The sequence below is a fragment of the Salvelinus namaycush genome, chromosome 4 (genome assembly GCF_016432855.1).
Source record: "Salvelinus namaycush isolate Seneca chromosome 4, SaNama_1.0, whole genome shotgun sequence".
Lineage (NCBI taxonomy): Eukaryota > Metazoa > Chordata > Actinopteri > Salmoniformes > Salmonidae > Salvelinus > Salvelinus namaycush.
In genome coordinates, this window is record NC_052310.1 from 55,861,453 (window position 1) to 55,883,319 (window position 21,867).

The following is a 21,867-nucleotide window of genomic DNA, read 5'->3' on the forward strand; positions in this document are numbered from 1 at the left end:
TATCAGTTCCTGAAAATCCAGTAAAATCGCACAGCCATTGAAGAGGAGTGGGACAACATTCCACAATCAACCTTAAAGTGAAATGCTTACTTACGAGCCCCTAACCAACAATGCAGTTGAAAAAAAAATACAGATAAGAATTAGAAATAAAAGTAACAAGTAATTAAAGAGCAGCAGTAAAATAACAATAGCGAGACTATATACAGGGGGGTACCGGTACAGAGTCAATGTGCGGGGCCACCGGTTAGTTGAGGTAATATGTACATGTAGATAAAGTTATTATTAAAGTGACTATGCATAAATGATAACAACAGAGAGTAGCAGCGGTGTAAAAGAGGGGGAGGGGCAATGCAAATAGTCTGGGTAGCCATTTGATTAGATGTTCAGCAGTCTTATGGCTTGGTGGTAGAAGCTGTTTAGAAGCCTCTTGGACCTAGACTTGGCGCTCCGGTACCGCTTGCCATCCTATACACCGAGTTGTGAATATATCGTCAGGTGCACAAATTCACTATAAACCTTAAGGAGAGATTAAACACCAATGTTCCACTTCCCACTTGTCAAATGGGTTTCTGGGGTTCCTAACACAGACAATAAAGTACCCTAGTCGCAGAGGGGATTGAATGGCACATTAAATCACGCAGGGTGTCATCCGAGTTCCTTTACACCAGTTAAGGCAGGACTTTTACGCTTTATGGTGCCTCTTCTACCATTCACAGGGTGCACAGTTTTTATTCCTATATTTCTCAATATGTTGGGGGGAAAAATGCAACAGATTGACAGACTTTCCATATTGGTGCCCATGACTAGCTTTTCCAGCTCCAAGAGCCAAGGTGAAAGCACTGCCAATGGCTGCCCTTCTGAATGACAGACAGGTTAGATCACATTCTTAGAGGGGGGCATTGTCACATGTCAGTGTCTGGCCTCTGTGGCATGCAGTGTCAGTTTTAAGGAGGGGCAGCCCCAAGTAGACTGGGTGAGTGAGGACTGATGTTATGCATATGAATCACTTCCCACTGATTTCTCTCACTTTGGATTCAGTCTCTAACATTTAATAATGCTGCCTACAGTGGTTGCTCAACTAAAGGTTTTGCGAATATGCTGCGGGACTTAGAGGAAATTTGTGGTTTAGTACTGCGTCACTACTTCATTGCTCCAGATCAGAGCAAGGGGGAGTTAGAGCACTGATTATGCTTTTGGATCCCAAGGCGCTACTGTGTCTGACAATGAATAGGCGACATAAACCAAATAGAAACTGATAATTGTGCACGACTTCAAAATTGAATTTCAATTAATTGAATGATGAGGATGAAGGTAATTGAACTTAGAACAATAGTGTAAGAATTGCTATTCCTCTGTCACTTATGTTTTTGTTACTACTCGTCAGTACTACTTTACTAAAACTGTTGTTACACTAAGAGAAACGTGGACTTCAATTAGCGTGTGGAAATGTTAGGATTATTTTGCTCTTACTGTAGTATTGTAGCCTACTCCCGACCGGTCACGTTGTACAGCGCCATTATGGGCTATTAGCAGGACAATAGACTCTTGTCAAGGAGGGTAGGAAGAGAATTGTATTGTCAAATGTATTTCTTAGTTAGGTTGGCTGTATCACAACCGGCCGTGATTAGTTGCAATTTCAGTTGAATCCACCAAAAAAGACAGAACAAATAATCCAACAAATATTGTGGTTAAACTGAAATATACTATTTAATTAAAATAACTATCAATTGGAACCTTTAACAAATGGAAGGGGGAAATATAATTAACCCTGTTTTTCACAAGTGTTTTTTTGGCTGTGAATTCTGCAAACAATTTGTCTAGGATGGGCTATTAGCAGCTATTAGCATATATATATATATATGTCATATTGATCATGGCTCCCGAGTGGCACAGTGGTCTAAGGCACTGCATCTCAGTGCAAGAGGCATCACTACAGTCCCTGGTTCGAATCCAGGCTGTATCACATCCAACCGTGATTGGGAGTCCCATAGGGCGGCGCACAATTATTATTATTATTTAATTTAGAATGATATAAAAGCCCCTTAGGGCAAATATGGTCTGTGAGAATATCTAATGAAAAATGCCCCTTTGATATTAATTTAGAATCTTCCAATCCTCTAAATGTAATTATTGGCGGAGAGTCACATCATTGGAACTTTTTTTTAATAGATATACTGTAGGCCTACTGTAGGCGACATGAGCCTTAATAGTGTTGAGTACTGTGCTGTTAAAAGTGATGTAGGTCTTATTTACTTAAAAAGCATACTGAAGTTAGAAGCAAAAGGATTTGAAGCAATAGCCTACCCGCTGTGGTCAACTATTTCAGCACCGTTTCACACTGCTCTGAGACTAACATGGGGACTGGTCTTGATAAATCAATTAGACTTTTATTTTCACTGAATCTCTGAATATTGGTTAGACTACAATTAGGGTGTGGAAATGTTATGCTCTTAGTAATGTAGCCTACTCCCGACCGTCACGTTGTACAGCACCATATTTTCCGTTTCATCCTAACGGTAACTGAGGGTTTAGTTTTTCTTGGAATAGAAACACCATGATATTATTCAAATTAAGCTACATTTCTTAAAATCAATTCCATATACTATGTTCATTTTTTTTTTTTTACATTCTCTAGTACAGCCAATATTGAAGGTTATCAAATGCTTCTCAAAGATGCCCTCGTGGTCAAACTAGCACTAATGGTAACAATGCCTGACAATTAAATAACGTGCCATAGAATTCTGCGGCAGCCCGCAAGGTGTGCTGCAATATGACGCAACTTTTAAAGGAAGAACCACTGTACATACCGGTCTCTCTGCTCAGGAACATTGGCCTCCTGGGCCAAACCCCACACAGTGTCAGCGTGTCCTCCACTCAACTCTGAGTACTACTATAGGGGTTGCTGAGGGCGACAGGGAGTAAATGACTCATTTAATTTGAAGAGGGATAAGCTCCCTTTGGGTTGGCTGTCCACTTAAATTAGCACGCTATCATCTAGTCCTTCCCTACTGCTCAATGGATTGCTTAGTACACAGATTATTTTAAATATTGATTAGCCTCTCACTAGTGTGTGGTCTTTAGACTTGACTCTGCAGATTTGTACATCGAAATATAATCTAGATTCTATTTCTATAGATTTGAATACATAGACATATCTGGGCATGAATAGGCTACTTTGACCAGTGCTTAGAATGGGCTGTGCTGAATGCTTCAGCACACAGTAACATTTAAATAAACAACCTTAAAACACTCAGAATTGATCTCATATACATGCACTAGAGACATGTCTAGGAGCTGTATACAACCATCCATTTCAGGTCTAGACTGTTCTTTTTGTGGGAAATAATCTTGTGTGGAATGTTTAAGTGAAATACAAGCATAATGTTTGCAATGACAAGCGATCTGCTGACAATTTTTACTGCAAGTGACTCACTCATATTATTTTTCATTTTATTTTTTTAAAGCTTTGAGCTCTATTTATCGACTTGAATGTTTTTATGGTCCCATTTTCAGTAAATAAATGTGGAAATGTATCAAATTCTAAATATAGCTTACAGGTAGGGATGGACGATATATCGGTGAACATATCGTAATCGGCCGATATTAGCTAAAAATGCCAACATCGGTATTGGCCGATGTCTAGTTTAACGCCGATGTCAAAGCTACCGTGCATACCTATATAACGTAGGTACATGATGTAATGACGCCACGTAAAATTCTGCGATACATGTGCTGCACAGCATTCCTAACCTAGCCCACAATGTCTGCTGTGTGGATCGAGCAGTCAACAAGTCGAGCAGTCATTTGAAAGAGTAAGAACATTTCAGCGAGACAACTCAAAGGCGAAATCCATCAAAGCCAAGATAATGGAATTCATTGCCCTTAACAATCAACTGCTCTCTGTCATGGGTGATGTTGGCTTTCGCCGACTGGTCGAGCACCGGTACACACTATCAAGGGCGCTATTTTTCAGATGTTGCCCTACTGGATTTAGACAGTAATAGCGTCACTGGTATTAGCTTCATGACATACATACTATAGAACGCCGTTTGGGTCTTTGCATGTCAAAAAAGATTCAGTAGCACTGTCAAAGTTGTACAACCAGCCTGATAACAATGACCAGTAGAAACTGCAGTCATTTTCATTACTCTTAGCAATGATTTAGGAATCCTTGTGAGTAAGTAATAGCTAGGTTGCCACTTGTTCGCCTATTGAAATTGAACTTCAGTTCATGAAAATAAATAAATAATTATTTATAAATAAATTCTTATTTATAATGACGGCCTACCCCGGCCAAACCCGGACGACGCTGGGCCAATTGTGCGCCGCCCTATGGGACTCCTAATTACGGCCAAATGTGATACAGGCGGGATTCGAACCAGGGACTGTAGTGATGCCTCTTGCACGGAGATGCAGTGCCTTCGACTGCTGCGTCCATGTGTGTTAACTATTTAACTGTACTGGAATGCTGTACAGTTAAAAGGCTTCTAAAATTTTTAATAAATCGTTTCTTGGTATAGTTTTTTTTGGCAAGGAAAATATTGGATATTGGTATCGGCCAAAAATGTCATATCGGCGCATCACTAACAGAGATATGGCTCTCCACTTCTACACCGTCTCTGTCCATACAGCCTGTTGGGTTCTCCATACATCGCAAGGACAGGACGAAAAAACCCTGGGAAAGTAAAGGTGGAGGGGTATGTTTCATGATTAATAACTCATGGTGTGATTGTGGTATCGTACAAAAACCGAACACCTTTTGCTCTCCCGATCTGGAATACCTCACCATCAAATGCCGACCCCATTACCTCAAAAGATAAACGGCCATGGCCATAACCAATGAGAATGATATCCCCCATCGTGACACCACGGTGGCACTCAAGGAACTATATGGTACTTTAAGCAAGCTGGAAACGGCATATCCTGAGGCCGCATGTTGTAGCTGGGGACTTTAAAGGAAATCTGAAGAAAATTCTCCCGAAATCCCACCAACACATCACTTGTGTTAAACACGGAGAGAATAAGCTTGACCATTGTAGCCATCCTGGAAGGGAGAATAACAAGGCCCTCCCCCCTATAGGCAGAAATTAAAGCACAAAGAACCTGTGGTAAGAACTGTTCAACGTTGGTCTGACCAATCAGAATCCATGCTATAGGACTGTTTTGATCACAGACTGGGATATGTTCCAGGTCGCCTCTGGGAATAACATCGATGACTACACTGACTCTGGGTTCATCAGGAAGGGCATAGAAGATGTTGTTCCTGTGGTGATGATTAGAACCTATCCAAACCAAAAACCCTGGACAGATGGCAGCATTCACGCAAAACTGAAAGCACAAACCACCTGCATCAATATACTAAGGGTTTTGCCGTTTCTAAAATAACGTATTTTGGTGTTTTTGGAGCCTTTGTTCATGTTTTTTCAGGGCCTCCATACTACACAACGAGGATTAGGAAGTGACTTGCTGTTTGGGGTAATCACAAAAAAGGTTTCTGGACTTCTCGTTTAATGACCTCAGCCACTCGAGCCATATAGCAGACAGTGATGGTACAGGTGCATCAGAGCCGGGACTGAGAAACATCTATCACCAGCACATCAGACTGTTGAACAGCCATCACTAGCCAGGTATCTGCCCGGTACTCAGCCCTACACTTTATAGACATGGGGCATTAGTCTCAGAGTCATTGGACAGTGGTAATCTCATATTCTGTTTATACAGTATACGGTTTACTCACTGTTCCCTCAATTTTTTTCCGGCACTGAGCAAATTTCAGGTCTGCTGAGCGCAAACTTGAATATTGTGAAAATTCTGCGCAACTTCTTGCGTGCTTTTATTGCAGATACTGAGGCAGCACCCTCTTTAAGTAACAGTTTTAACAGTGGCCAAGTAGGCTACTGTTGCTATTTGATCATAATGTAGGCCTATCAAAGTGGCCTACCATCAAAAACAATGGAGAAAATGCATCCCATAACATTTTAACATGGAAATATCTGCAGCTGTTCTATCATTCAGCCTACAGTAGCAGCCAATCTGTGTTCAAAGTAGGCCTACAATCTGTGCGACTTTTGGAAAAAATATGCAGGGCTTGACATTAACCGTTTTTTCCACTTGTCCTTCAGACAAGGATGTAACTGAACATTTGTTGTTTGGGGCGGCAGGGTAGCCTAGTGTTTATAGCGTCGGACTAGTTACCGAAAGGTTGCAAGATCGAATCCCTGAGCTGACAAGGTAAAAATATGTCGTTCTGCCCCCTAACTAGCAAAGAATATGAACAAATGCACACACATGGCTACATGCAGCTCTCGCTTTGATCTCAAAACAAGGGCATCTAATCATGACCATTCATATGCTGTGAACACAACCCAGTTCAAAGTGAATGGCCATATGAGGCACGAGGGGGTGTGGTATATGGCCATATACCATGGCTAAGGGCTGTTTTTATGCACAACGCAACACGGAGTCCCTGGATACAGCCCTTAGCCATGGTATATTTCCCATATATCACAAACCCTGAGGTATTGCTATTATAAACTGGTTACCAACGTAATTAGAGCAGTAAAAAGAAATGTTCGTTATACCCGTGGTATACGGTCTGATATACCATGGCTGTCAGCCAATCAGCATTCAGGGCTCGAACCACCCAGTTTATAATTGCATTTAGGGATACTGCAGCTCTGATCGCTTATGCCGCACCGGTCTGTAGAGTTCTGTCCACAAGAAAATCTCTTGCATATTTGTTTCGGTATGTTGCATTGAAAATGGATAATATTGGCAATTCCCACAGTAGAGAGGGAAACGTTGATAGAGTTAACTGAAGGGGAAAACTACAAAGTTGAGTGAAGTTCAATCTCGTGCTTCCCTTCTGATGTTTATTCTGCAGTGGTCACCAACCGGTCAATCGAGATCGACTGGTCAATCTCCAAGGCATTCCTCGTTGATCGCCAAACATCTCTGTAAAACCCCCAAAGATAAAGCCTTGTGTTCCAACCAGGTATTTTTTTCATCTCGGGCTGTTGGTGGTAGGTTGCCATTTTGAACCATTTCATGTGTCTGAAGGTAAACTCTGCCTTCCCAGCAGGCCCAAAGAGCAAATCAAGTGCACTATAGGCCTACCGCTGGCCAATCAGATACGTCAGATTAACGTGTCTGCAGTAACGTAGCAGGCATACAAGAAAGCTACAGTGAAGTAGATACTGTGAGATTTCAAAACGTTTAAAACCATGACTAGAGAGAGACTGTCAACGAATACATCTAAGAGCTGCTGTTTTTATGAGTGAGTTCATGTTTAAGTTCTTACTCAGCACTGTCCACACTTTGTATTCAACACGTTTATAAGCCATAAAATGTGTTTTCTCCCTATTTCCACTCAGCGCTACAACAAGCAGTGCAGCAGTAATGAATGAGTAGGAAAGTGTATCTATAGGCTTGCGTGGTTATTAGCGGCTTGGGTCTTTTTTTAAATGTTGAGAAATATTTATTTCTCTGTTCATAGGAGTAACATGAATTTGTGCATGAAGCACAGCTGGAAGACCGTGTCCCTTTTTTGGTCAGTGTCAGTGGAGGGAAGAGTGAGCGGAGGGATGTTGAGAGGCGGACCCTCAGTCTGCCGCTTTCTCCCTCGCTGAGACTGATCAACAGATGCAGGCACCATCAACAAAGTAAAATAAAAATGGTAATTATTTAAAATGTATGCTCACTTAGCTGTGTAATCCGTTACATGTAAGGGATTACAAAAAACGGTAACTGCAATCCGTTACAGTACCAACAAAAATATTGTAATCCGATTACGGATACTTTTGAAAACTAGATGTTTACCTTTAAATTCAGAAAGGATGTTTGCGGATTTTTGTTTTTGACAAAAAAAAAATGTTTTTCTCAGTGAGGCACAAGTTTAAGTTTGTTCCACCTGAGCGAGTCTGACCACAAGTCAGAGACCACTATGATGACACACCATATGGGTTTGATGGATCGCGGGATAAGAGCAGGAATAGGCTTTTGTAGGCTACAGTCCAAGCTATGTCTTCCAATGGTGTGACTGCTGTCGGCATCCAAAGATGATCCAACTGGAATAAACGCTTGGAGGTAAGGATGAAAGCAGTGGTGTAGTCCACACCCATACAGATATCACTTATTACTGTTATCTACATAGTGCATTGATGTGAATCACACTGCTGCTCTCTCATTTAGCTATTTGCGCCTTACGGATTGTGGTCGTTATGGATGGCTGTTCACAAATCTAGATGTGTATTTGAACCCAATAATGGTTGAATTCAAGAAGTTTAAGCTGCCTATCAATTATTGTTTTTGAAACCAGTGGACAGCCAGTGAAAAATGCGCTCTCGCAACAGCTGTACAGTGTGAATCCCAGCCTATGGAATAAAAGTGTGGCATTTATTGCTCAATCTAATTCATGCTGATAAAAAAAAAAATATCCATAGGCCTAATGGACACATGCTCAAACTCACACACTTGATTGCCCCTTTTAAGTCTATCTATAGTTGCCAAATCTATTTTTGGACACACACAAAGAATGTAACTTAAATGCCTCATGAGCTTAGTTCAACTGTCACACTCCACGAGAACCCAAAATATAAGCTTGTTTTTCTCCAATGTTTGTAAACATCATAAACAAACACTGTATAGCCTCATAACATTGTTAAAACAATGTTGATATCATGGATGGTCAGTCCTTGCATCGATAGCTCTGTTTATTAATCTGAGAGTGGTTACATTTCTCCAGATTTCTCCAAGAAATCCCGCTATGCCCTGCGACGAACCATCAAACAGGCAAAGCGTCAATACAGGGCTAAGATTGAATCATACTAAACCGGCTCCGACGCTCGTCGGATGTGGCAGGGCTTGCAAACTATTACAGACTACAAAGGGAAGCACAGCCGCGAGCTGCCCAGTGACACGAGCCTACCAGACGAGCTAAATCACTTCTATGCTCGCTTCGAGGCAAGCAACACTGAGGCATGCATGAGAGCATCAGCTGTTCCGGACGACAGTGTGATCACACTCTCCGTAGCCGACGTGAGTAAGACGTTTAAACAGGTCAACATACACAAGGCTGCGGGGCCAGACGGATTACCAGGACGTGTGCTCCGGGCATGTGCTGACCAACTGGCAGGTGTCTTCACTGACATTTTCATCATGTCCCTGATTGAGTCTGTAATACCAACATGCTTCAAGCAGACCACCATAGTCCCTGTGCCCAAGAACACAAAGTCAACCTGCCTAAATGACTACAGACCCGTAGCACTTTTAAAGGCTGGTAATGGCTCACATCAACACCATTATCCCAGAAACCCTAGACCCACTCCAATTTGCATACCGCCCAAACAGATCCACAGATGATGCAATCTCTATTGCACTCCACACTGCCCTTTCCCACCTGGACAAAAGGAACACCTATGTGAGAATGCTATTCTTTGACTCAGCGTTCAACACCATAGTACCCTCAAAGCTCATCACTAAGCTAAGGAACCTGGGACTAAACACCTCCCTCTGCAACTGGATCCTGGACTTCCTGACGGGTCGCCCCCAGGTGGTGAGGGTAGGTAGCAACACATCTGCCACACTGATCCTCAACACTGGAGCTCCCCAGGGGTGCGTGCTCAGTCCCCTCCTGTACTCCCTGTTCACCTACGACTGCATGGCCAGGCACGAGTCCAACACCATCAAGTTTGCAGACGACACAACAGTGGTAGGCCTGATCACCGACAACGACGAGACAGCCTATAGGGAGGAGGTCAGAGACCTGGCCGGGTGGTGCCAGAATAACAACCTATCCCTCAACGTAACCAAGACTAAGGAGATGATTGTGGACTACAGGAAAAGGAGCACCGAGCACGTCCCCATTCTCATCGACGGGGCTGTAGTGGAACAGGTTGAGAGCTTCAAATTCCTTGGTGTCCACATCAACAAGAAACTAGAATGGTCCAAACACACCAAGACAGTCGTGAAGAGGGCACGACAAAGCCTATTCCCCCTCAGGAAACTAAAAAGATTTGGCATGGGTCCTGAGATCCTCAAAAGGTTCTACAGCTGCAACATCGAGAGCATCCTGACCGGTTGCATCACTGCCTGGTATGGCAATTGCTCGGCCTCTGACCGCAAGGCACTTCAGAGGGTAGTGCGTACGGCCCAATACATCACTGGGGCAAAGCTTCCTGCCATCCAGGACCTCTACACCAGGCTGTGTCAGAGGAAGGCTGTAAAAATTGTCAAAGACGCCAGCCACCCAGTCATAGATTGTTCTCTCTACTACCGCATGGCAAGCGGTACCGGAGTGCCAAGTCTAGGACAAAAAGGCTTCTCAACAGTTTTTACACCCAAGCCATAAGACTTCTGAACAGGTAACCAATGGTTACCCGGACTATTTACATTGTGTGCCCCCCCAACCCCTCTTTTATGCTGCTGCTACTCTCTGTTTATCTTATATGCATAGTCACTTTAACCATACATCCATGTACATACTACCTCAATTGGCCCGACCAACCAGTGCTCCCGCACATTGGCTAACTGGGCTATCTGCATTGTGTCCCACCTCCCGCCAACCCCTCCTTTTACGCTACTTCTACTCTCTGTTCATCATATATGCATAGTTACTTTAACCATACCTACATGTACATACTACCTCAATAAGCCTGACTAACCGGTGTCTGTATATAGCCTTGCTACTCTTATTTTCAAATGTATTTTTACTGTTGTTTTATTTCTTTACTTACCAACACACACACACACACACACCTTTTTTTTCTCGCACTATTGGTTAGAGCCTGTAAGTAAGCATTTCACTGTAAGGTCTACACCTGTTGTATTCGGCGCACGTGACAAATAAACTTTGATTTGATGCTCAGGTAAAACAATTTTGCTAATCTATACTTCCAAGTCCTATTCTAGAAGATCAAGGGGTATAACATTTATTGGAATGACTGGAATTCTGTGTGTTTTAATGTAAAGATATAATTTAATCATATTATCTTATGTAGTAGAAAGCGATGGGTTAGAAGAAGCCAAAATAACCAACCCATAACATTTTTACATCCATATATGGCCAGCTATATAAACTTTAACATTGATTTATCCTGCAATAGATGCCGTTCAATTGGTAACATACATTTATGTCTTCTTCTAATGCCTCTTAAGGGGAAAGTAATCTAAAAGTAACAGAATGTAATCAGATTACGTTACCAAGTTTGGGCAACACAAAACTTACATTACTGATTGCAATTTTGGACAGGTAACTAGTAACTAGCGGATTACATTTAGAAAGTAACCTACCCAACGCTGCTCACAAGTAAAACAAAATGGATCTATTACCGGTGTGATCATATAGCCTACCTCAAATTTGGAAATATATATATTTTTTAAATGGCCAGAACAACAATGTATTGGCAGGGCAATTCAAGCAAAACCAATATGCGGTGATAATGTATTAGGCCTATAGCTGGTATGGGAATAATAATGCATTTTATTTTGTAATGTTGTTTCTTGCGTCAAACACAACATTTTCAGTCACCTTGTCTGAAGGACAAGTGGATAAACAGGTTAATGTCAAGCCCTGCATATTTTTTTCAAAAGTCTCATGGAATGTAGTACTACAATGAACACCACACATTGGCTGCTACTGTACACTGAATGATAGAACAGCTATTTCCATGTTCAAATGTTATGGGATGCATTTTCTCCATTGTTTTTGTTGGCAGGCCACTCTGGTAGGCCTACATTATGATCAAATAGCCAACGTGGCCTTCTTGACCACTTAAAACTAACTTAAAGCAGGTACAGCCTCAGTGTTCATAGTAAACGCACGCTGGAAGTTGCACACATTGTTCAAGTTGGCACTCAGCAGACCTGAAATATGCTCAGTGCTGAACATTTTTTGAGGGAACATTGGACATAAGTGTGTCGTGTACTGGAAAAGGGTCTATATTCCATAAACTTAGTTAGGCAATTACATCTATCAGGACACTTCCAAATGACATTGGAAGATTATATTTATAGATTATACTGTGGGCTGTTAGGCTGCGTGTATATGTTCTTCATACGAGACTTTGAACAGTGAACTTTATGGCCCAATTAAAAAGGGGACCATGAATTAAATTAACGTCCTGAAGGTCCATAACTCCATGAGAACGCTACGGCAAGACCTTACAACTTCATTTCATTACCTGCACCATTGAACCCAGTTTAATGTGTTGAGAGAACACATTGAAAGTGCTTAAAAAGAGCACTTGAAAATATGCCCCGATTCATTTTAAAAGACACAGATGCTAAGGCGGTCAAAGCTGTAAACTCACTGAGCTGAGCTGCTCATATATAAAACCTGGGCTCTAGGCTGGAGCACTGCAGATTTCAACTACACCCAGAATATCAATGCTAAAACTACTCACATACCTACCAAATACTACTGACGAGGCTAATGATCTCTGAGGAAAATTGCATCTAAAGTCAACTGAAGAAAATTTGATTTGAGAAAATTGGTTAACCCTGTATTAGAGGTCGACCGATTATGATTTTTCAGCGCCGATACCGATTATTGGAGGACCAAAAAAAGCCGATACCGATTAATCGGCCAATTTTATTTATATTATTTGTAATAATGACAATTACAACAATACTGAATGAACACTTATTTTAACTTAATATAATACATCAATAAAATCTATTTAGCCTCAAATAAATAATGAAACATGTTCAATTTGGTTTAAATAATGCAAAAACAAAGTGTTGGAGAAGAAAGTAAAAGTGCAATATGTGCCATGTAAGAAAGCTAACGTTTAAGTTCCTTGCTCAGAACATGAGAACATATGAAAGCTGGTGGTTCCTTTTAACATGAGTCTTCAATATTCCTAGGTAAGAAGTTTTAGGTTGTAGTTATTATAGGAATTATAGGACTATTTCTCTCTATACGATTTGTATTTCATATATCTTTGACTATTGGACGTTCTTATAGGCACTTTAGTATTGCCAGTGTAACAGTATAGCTTCCGTCCCTCTCCTCGCTCCTACCTGGGCTCGAACCAGGAACACATCGACAACAGCCACCCTCGAAGCAGTGTTACCCATGCAGAGCAAGGGGAACAACTACTCCAAGTCTCAGAGCGAGTGACGTTTGAAACGCTATTAGAGCGCACCCCGCTAACTAGCTAGCCATTTCACATCGGTTACACCAGCCTAATCTCGGGAGTTGAAAGGCTTGAAGTCATAAACAGCGCAATGCTTGAAGCATTGCGAAGAGCTGCTGGAAAAACGCACGAAAGTGCTGTTTGAATGAATGCTTACGAGCCTGCTGGTGCCTACCACCGCTCAGTCAGACTGCTCTATCAAATCATAGCCTTAATTATAACATAACACACAGAAATACGAGCCTTAGGTCATTAATATGGTCGAATCCGGAAACTATAATCTCGAAAACAAAATGTTTATTCTTTCAGTGAAATACGGAACCGTTCCGTATTTTATCTAACGGGTGGCATCCATCAGTCTAAATATTCCTGTTACATTGCACAACCTTCAATGTTATGTCATAATTACGTAAAAGTCTGGCAAATTAGTTCGCAACGAGCCAGGCGGCCCAAACTGTTGCATATACCTTGACTCTGCGTGCAATGAACGCAAGAGAAGTGACACAATTTCACCTGGTTAATATTTCCTGCTAACCTGGATTTCTTTTAGCTAAATATGCAGGTATAAAAATATATACTTCTGTGTATTGATTTTAGGAAAGACATTGATGTTTATGGTTAGGTACAGTCGTGCAACGATTGTGCTTTTTTCGCAAATGCGCTTTTGTTAAATCATCCCGTTTGGCGAAGTTGGCTGTCTTTGTTAGGAAGAAATAGTCTTCACACAGTTCGCAATGAGCCAGGCGGCCCAAACTGCTGCATATACCCTGACTCTGTTGCAAGAGAAGTGACACAATTTTCCTAGTTAAAAGAAATTCATGTTAGCAGGCAATATTAACTAAATATGCAGGTTTAAAAATATATACTTGTGTATTGATTTTAAGAAAGGCATTGATGTTTATGGTTAGGTACAGGTTGGAGCAACAACAGTCCTGTTTCGCGAATGCGCACCACATCGATTATATGCAACGCAGGACACGCTAGATAAACTAGTAATATCATCAACCATGTGTAGTTAACTAGTGATTATGATTGATTGATTGATTGTTTTTTATAAGATAAGTTTAATGCTAGCTAGCAACTTACCTTGGCTTTTTACTGCATTCGCGTAACAGACAGGCTCCTCAAGAAGTGCAATGTAAAGCAGGTGGTTAGAGCGTTGGACTAGTTAACCGTAAGGTTGCAAGATTGAATCCCTGAGCTGACAAGGTAAAAATCTGTCGTTCTGCCCCTGAACAAGGCAGTTAACCCACCGTTTCTAGGCAGTCATTGAAAATAAGAATGTGTTCTTAACTGACTTGCCTAGTTAAATCAAATCGGCCAAATCGGTGTCCAAAAATACAGATTTCCGATTGTTATGAAAACTTGAAATCGACCCTAATTAATCGGCCATTCCAATTAATCGGTCGACCTCTACCCTGTATTAACTAAACACGTCCATGTTTCTGGTCTATAAAAATGTCAACTGCATTGTTTTACTAAGAGCTGTGAAAAAGCTATTAATTCCTCACTTTTCTTAGTGTTATAATAATCTGTCAACCTTGTCAAAAGTGTGATGACAATCTACATTTTGCACTGTACTGAATACATATTCTAATCTATACTTAACTTTTAGAGAATTAAACTTTCTTCCTTTCAAATTCCATTTCTGGTATTGTTATGGAGCTCAAGGCAGACTAATTAAGGCAGCTTGACTTTTGTAAACAATTTTGGTGACACTGTACTGTTCATTTTACGTCCGTAATGTGCGTTTGTTTCTTGCCATCTAGGACTTTATTTATTGCCAGTAAAAAAGAATTACAATAGATCACCAGGTTAAACTACATTCATCAATACAAAGTAAATCATGTAGATGAGACTGCCTGAACATATTAGTGACAACTGCAGTCAGTTAATGTTGCATTGTTCCATGGGTTAACAACAGAGCATCTGAGAGAACAGAACAGCCTCAGGCGTGTTCTGGGCCTTACCCACCTGACTGATGCCGCTGGGGGAGACCTTATAGGACTGCAGCTTCTGCTTAAGCAGCTCTGGGTCACTGTGTCGGAATGGACACCCTGCAACCACCAGGTCATAGAGAAATTAGGCATGAGAGAATGGCAGGTATTCACAATAGTAGCTCTGCTAGGAATTTTTGTTGTTGTTGCATGGGTCAAACGATTAGACATTGAAATCAAAACACTGCCTTGCATTTGTTATGGCTGGGTTCATAGGGAAAATTGCATCCATACATAACCCTTTTCATGGAGCAAATTTTCACCGGTATCACTGCTACCAAGCTATAGGCTTAAAAGGCTAATAACGATAAAAAAGGGCTCATCACGTGTGCAATAACCATGCATCTCTCCAGGTCCATGACTCACCGTGCTGGTCGCCTTGGCTGGGTGGGTTTGACAAAATCACCTTCATGCAACTGTAAGGGGTGTAGTCTGTGCGCTTGCCTTCCTTCCCGAACATGTGGCGGATGCTGTAGGCATATGCTTTGTCAAACTGCAAGGCAAAAAGAGAGCGAGAGAAAAGAGAGGTGAGACATGGGGTTGTAGTGAAAGAGGGCACGGAGGGAGGGATGGGGGGTGCGGGAGGTTGGGGGTGAAAACAGAGACGTTGTCGTACATCATGTCGGTGGCGGCAGGGTGTTTTCCGCCATGAAATATTGAGCTATTAAAGGGAACCTGCTGCAGAGGTGTTTCCAAACTCCAGACAGCCGTTACTGGATTATGGGTAGTGCCCCCCCCCCTCCATCTCTTTTTTATCCCTCCATCTCTCTCTTCCCTGTTACTGGCTGCACACCTCTTCACATATATGCTGTGATCATTTGTCAGAAAGGCGTTAACATAAGGAGACCGATTTAAAGCAGTAAAAACGCCAATCACACAGTCACATTACAGGCCCATACACTACAGACAACCTGTTATTGGAAAGTTCCTATTGAATTGTGGACCCATTGTTGTGGATGATACAATCAAAACCATCAATCCTTGTGAAAAAAATACATAGGCCTATAAGACATGACAAACACATATGGGGAAAAAAGTGCTCAAAACTCACTCAGTTGAATAATTCAAGAAAAGCCAACGAACCGCTGATCCACTGTAAATCAAAAGAAGCATTCAACAGTGACAGCAGAACCTTTGAAGCAGCGTTTCACAAACTCAGTCCTGGGGACCCAAAGGGGTGCACGTTTTGTTTTTGCCCTAACACTACACAGCTGATTCAAATCAAAGCTTGATGATTAGTTGATGATTTGAATCAGCTGTATAGTGTTAGGGCAAAAACCAAAACGTGTACCCCTTGGGGTCCCGAGGACAGAGTTTGAGAAACCCTGCTCTAAAGCATCTGAATCTTTCCATTCCATAGCAACAGCTCTCCCCCTCTCTGCAGACAGACCTACTGTCGATACCGCCACCTCCAAGGGTCCGCCTCCTGTCCTGCTCCAAAATATATGGCATGTGCTTAAGAAACCATTACAGTGTTTGCGTTCGATGGGGGTCACTGCATTCAATCTCAGCGGTGAACTCAATTTAACAATCATATGTACTCTTGTAGCTGCTCAAAAGGGAAATACGGCCTCCCCCTGATGGTAAAATCAACAGAGGGCTGCGGGAGAGCGAGAAAACATTAATCACGATGGTACTCATCATAATCCATTACAGTTGCAATAAAACCCCTGGACTTGACAAGGTGACCAGCTGCATCGTGGCAATCTCAGGAGCGATAAAAACTATTCACCAATCATATATTAATTATATGGTGCTCCTAAGGATTTAGGAAGCCATTTCCAGTTTAAAGATCACAGCCTACTGTATTAAAATTGTTCTAGGAGCGCTTTGGTAGGTGCTTTGACATTTGTGTAAAAGTTTCCTGTGTTACTGCTATTCATGCATATTAATAAGTGACAGTGAGCACGGAGAGTTTGACACTAAAAACTTAGGACATCGAGAACAGATAGTTAAGGAAAGGACTTCATCTTTTTTTGACAAGTACATCTACGAAACCACACAAAGTGTGAAGTTGGTAACTTTGATTGAAAGGTCACAAGCCACTGCTTTCGGATGCCTACTGGTCCATCCAGTCAGAGCCACTCACAAGGAGCCGAGCTCCAAGGACAACAATGACATTTGTTAGATAAAGCCAGTCTAATTACACAGTGGCGTAGCTATTGAGTGTCAGAAGTGCCAGCCATTCAGTGCTCCGCTGAAAGACTGCCACACGGAGCCACTGCGCACCCCACTTCTCTTATAACAGTAATTACTGTATTAATGTCAACTGTTTCCAAAGTAATGTATGCAAATGCTCATTGGAGGAAGTGCATTGTTTTTCCATCACTGATCTTAAATTCCAGCTGGAATAAATTGGCAGCGCGCTCTTTTCTTTGCAATGGCAAGCTTTTCTTTAAGGCATGGTAGCGTTTACTTAGCATCTCTGAAGAGTGCCAAACGAGTCCAAACCCATTCTACATGTCCAAGCTTTTCTTTAAGGCATGGTAGCGTTTACTTAGCATCTCTGAAGAGTGCCAAACGAGTCCAAACCCATTCTACATGTCCAAGCTTTTCTTTAAGGCATGGTAGCGTTTACTTAGCATCTCTGAAGAGTGCCAAACGAGTCCAAACCCATTCTACATGTACATCCTCGTGAAAATATCAGCAGTAAGACACCCACGGGTGGGTGGTCCCTAAATTATATATATTTTTAAAAACACGCGGCGCCAAATGAACGGTGAACAAATGGCAGATCGACATTCGGTGCGGTGTGCGCTCGCTTACACAATGTAATTTCAAAACCTGAGAGCTGCTATTCTTTCCAATGTTTGACAGCAATATGTAGGCTAGTTGAAGTGAGATTGATATAAGGCATGTCTGACGCTAAACTGTAACCCGTAACTGAAAAGCTAGCTAATCCAATAATGAATCACAACGGAAACATTTTGCCATTTCATAATTTATTTCAATACCAAAAATGCCTCAAAGCATTCAGATTCTGTTTTGCACACCTACCAAAAACAACATGCAGGAAAACGATGAAGCTCTCATTTCAAAGCTTTATCAAACACATCCCAAGAGGTAACAGATCCTAAGAATTTGGCTTCAATGTGAAAACAAACAAACATACAAGCCATAGTAGCGTGCAGCCGGTACGACTTCATTTAACCCCAAACAGTCTCTCATTTCTACTGAGGGTTTTGGAAGAGGCTGTGTGAAAACTACAGAAAGCAGCCAGAGCAGAGAGGAAGTAAAGCATGTTGACACGGCTGTTGGATAATGCAGTGTCTGCCCTGTGGGCCTACTGTACAGCCTGCTAACATCTCCAGTCCAACACACATGTTGGCAATGGTGTAAGAGTAGAAAGGATAAGAGGTGTGTGTGTGTACACAAGCCTTGCCGTGGCTCCTCAGAGACAGTCCATTGTGACTGATGTGGCACTAGGACTAATCCATTTTATGTGTAATGCCATTAAAGCACGTTTCATTTTAATCACCACTACAAGCCTTATGACAAAGAACACCTTGTCAAATAAAGGGTGCAAACTCAGGGCAACATTGAAGATGAGGGACTCCACAATACATCATGGCTCTTCCTAAAATGCACATTTGTCTGCTGTTGCGGTTAAGAAAAGTGCAGCCTTCAGAGACCATTATATTAGTGGGTTGGGTAAATAGCTTGAGGATACAAGCTACATACATGCTACATAATTGTTAGGTACTTCCTGCCTTTATGGATGACAAATAAATGTAGTCTAACATTTTGGGAACTGTAGGCTATAGACTGGCTCTAGATTTAGGTGGAAAGCACAGAGGATATTGGATATATTCATATGTAAAGTCTTCTTAAAATCCATACAATTTTAATACAACTTCAGAAAGGTTTCTTCAGAGAGTCCAAGCCCATAGTGGACTTTACGGCAGTAGTCTAAGCAATCGCCATATATGTTCAGAAGCTTTGTTTTTTTCAATACAGGAAGCCTTTTCTTTCAGTGTCAGGGTGCGAACAGAGCACAGCTCTTCCACCTTTCTTGTCTGGCTGTGTGAAATGTATCAAGAGCAGACAGCAAAAGCGAGAGCACTCCAAAGACTAATGCTTCGGCAGAGACATTAAGCATAGAACTAGATGGAAACAGAGATTACATCCTGGGAGTGACTTGAATAATAAAAACCTGTAGCACCTTCAAGGAGCATTTAAATAGTTTGGAAGGGTTTTGCATGCAGCCAGTCACGTACAGATTCGCCAGACACTCAATGTTCCTGGGTCAATTACCTAATTACCCGGTTTCAATCAAGGGCAGTGAATGAGAAACTACTAAACTACAGAAAAACGAAGTGCTATATGGAGGACCGGGTCATGAGTAGGAGTGGAGGGAGAAACAAATAGAACTGTTAGAATAGGAGTTTCTGGTCTCAGTGTAGGATAATGAAAATAAACAAACACCTACATCTAAATACCATAAGATCGAGCATAATTATATTTTAGTAAACACTAGCGTTTATTTACTACGGGCCTCCAGTTGAACGGGATAGCCTACTTGTCATGCATGGGTATACAGTACTAGTTAAAAAAGTTTGGACACACCAACTAATTCAAGGGTTTTTCTTTATTCTTACTATTTTCTACATTGTAGATGAGTAGTGAAGACATCAAAACTATGAAATAACACATATGGAATCATGTAGTAACCAATAAAGTGTTAAATCAAAATATATGTTATATTTGAGATTCTTCAAAGTAGCAAACCTTTGCCTTGATGACAGCTTTGCAAACTCTTGGCATTCTCTCAACCAACTTCATGAGGTAGTCACCTCAAATGCATTTAAATTAACAGGTGTGCCTTGTTGAAAGTTAATTTGTGGAATTTCCTTCCTTCTTAATGCGTTTGAGCCAATCAGTTGTGTTGTGACTGCAGATAGCCCTGTGGTAAAAGACCAAGTCCATATTATGGCAAGAACAGCTCAAATAAGCAAAGAGAAACAACAGTCCATCATTACTTTAAGACATGAAGGTCAGTAAATCCGGGAACATTAAGAACTTTCAAGTGCAGTCGCAAAAACTATCAAGCGCTATGATGAAACTGGCTCTCATGAGGCCAATCACAGGTAAGGAAGACCCAAAGTTACCCTCGGTACAGAGGATAAATTCATTAGAGTTAACTGCAACTCAGATTGCAGCCCAAATAAATGCTTCAGAGTTCAAGTAACAGACACATCAACATCAACTGTTCAGAGGAGACTGCATGAAATCAGGCCTTCATAGTCCAATTGCTGCAAAGAAACCACTACTAAAAGGACACTTACTGGGACTATCATTTGTTTTTCAACAGGACAATGACCCAACACACCTACAGGCTGTGTAAGGGCTATTTGACCAAGAAGGAGAGTGATGGAGTGCTGCATCAGATGACCTAGCTTCCACAATCACCTGACCTCAATCCAATTTAGATGGTTTGCGATGAGTTGGACCGCAGAGTGAAGGAAAAGCAGCCAACAAGTGCACAGCATACGTGGAAACACATTCCTCATGAAGCTGGTTGAGAGAATGCCAAGCTGTCAAAGGGTGGCTACTTTCTAGAATCTCAAATATAAAATATATATTTGGATTTATTTAACACTTTATTTGGTTACTACATGATTCCATGTGTTATTTCACTATTATTCAACCATGTAGAAAATCGTAAAAATAAAGAAAAACCCTTGAATGAGTGTCCAAACTTTAAACTGGTACTGTATATACAGTTGAAGTCTGGAGTTTACATACACCTCAGCCAAAAACATTTAAACTCAGTTTCACAATTCCTGACATTTAATCCTAGTAAAAATTCCCTGTCTTAGGTCAGTTAAAATAAAGTGGTGATCCTAAGAATGTGAAATTCCAGAATAATAGTAGAGTGATTTATTTCAGCTTTTATTTCTTTCATCACAATCCCAGAGGGTCAGAAGTTTACATACACTCAATTAGTATTTGGTAGCATTGCCTTCAAAAATTGTTTAACTTGGGTCAACCGTTTTGGGTAGCCTTCCACAAGCTTCCCACAATAAGTTGGGTGAATGTTGGCCCATTCCTCCTGACAGAGCTGGTGTAACTGAGTCAGGTGTGTAGGCCTCATTGCTCGCACACACTTTTTCAGTTCTGCCCAAACATTTTCTATGGGATTGAGGTCAGGGCTTTGTGATGGCCACTCCAATACCTTGACTTTTTTGTCCTTAAGCCATTTTGCCACAACTTTGGAAGTATGCTTGGGGTCATTGTCCATTTGGAAGACCCATTTGCGACCAAGCTTTAACTTCCTGACTGATGTCTTGAGAAGTAGCTTCAATATATCCACACAATTTTCCTCCCTCATGATGCCATCTATTTTGTGAAGTGCACCAGTCCCTCCTGCAGCAAAGCACCCCCACAACATGATGCTGCCACCCCTGTGCTTCACGGTTGGGATGGTGTTCTTCAGCTTGCAAGCAGCCCCCCTTTTACCTCCAAACATAACGATGGTCATTATGGCCAAATAGTTCTATTTTTGCTTCATCAGACCAAAGGACATTTCTCCAAAAAGTACGATCTATGTCCCCATGTGCAGTTGAAAACCATAGTCTAGCTTTTTTATGGCGGTTTTGGAGCAGTGGCTTCTTCCTTGCTGAGCGGCCCTTCCGGTTATGTCGATATAGGACTCGTTTTACTGTGGATATAGATACTTTTGTATCCGTTTCCTCCAGCACCTTCATAAAGTCCTTTGCTGTTGTTCTGGGATT

At 41.5% G+C, this 21,867-nt stretch overlaps 1 protein-coding gene across 1 annotated transcript in view; it reads right to left on the minus strand.

Moving 5' to 3' along the window:
• LOC120045661 (DNA primase large subunit-like) overlaps nucleotides 1-21,867 on the minus strand; it is a 114,570-nt gene that overhangs the window by 7,023 nt on the left and 85,680 nt on the right. Inside the window, exons 11-12 of the mRNA XM_038990591.1 lie at nucleotides 15,500-15,626; nucleotides 15,111-15,193 (exon numbers count right to left, since the gene is read on the minus strand). Of these exons, the coding sequence (XP_038846519.1) occupies nucleotides 15,111-15,193; nucleotides 15,500-15,626 (210 nt within the window). The remainder of the gene's footprint in view (nucleotides 1-15,110; nucleotides 15,194-15,499; nucleotides 15,627-21,867) is intronic.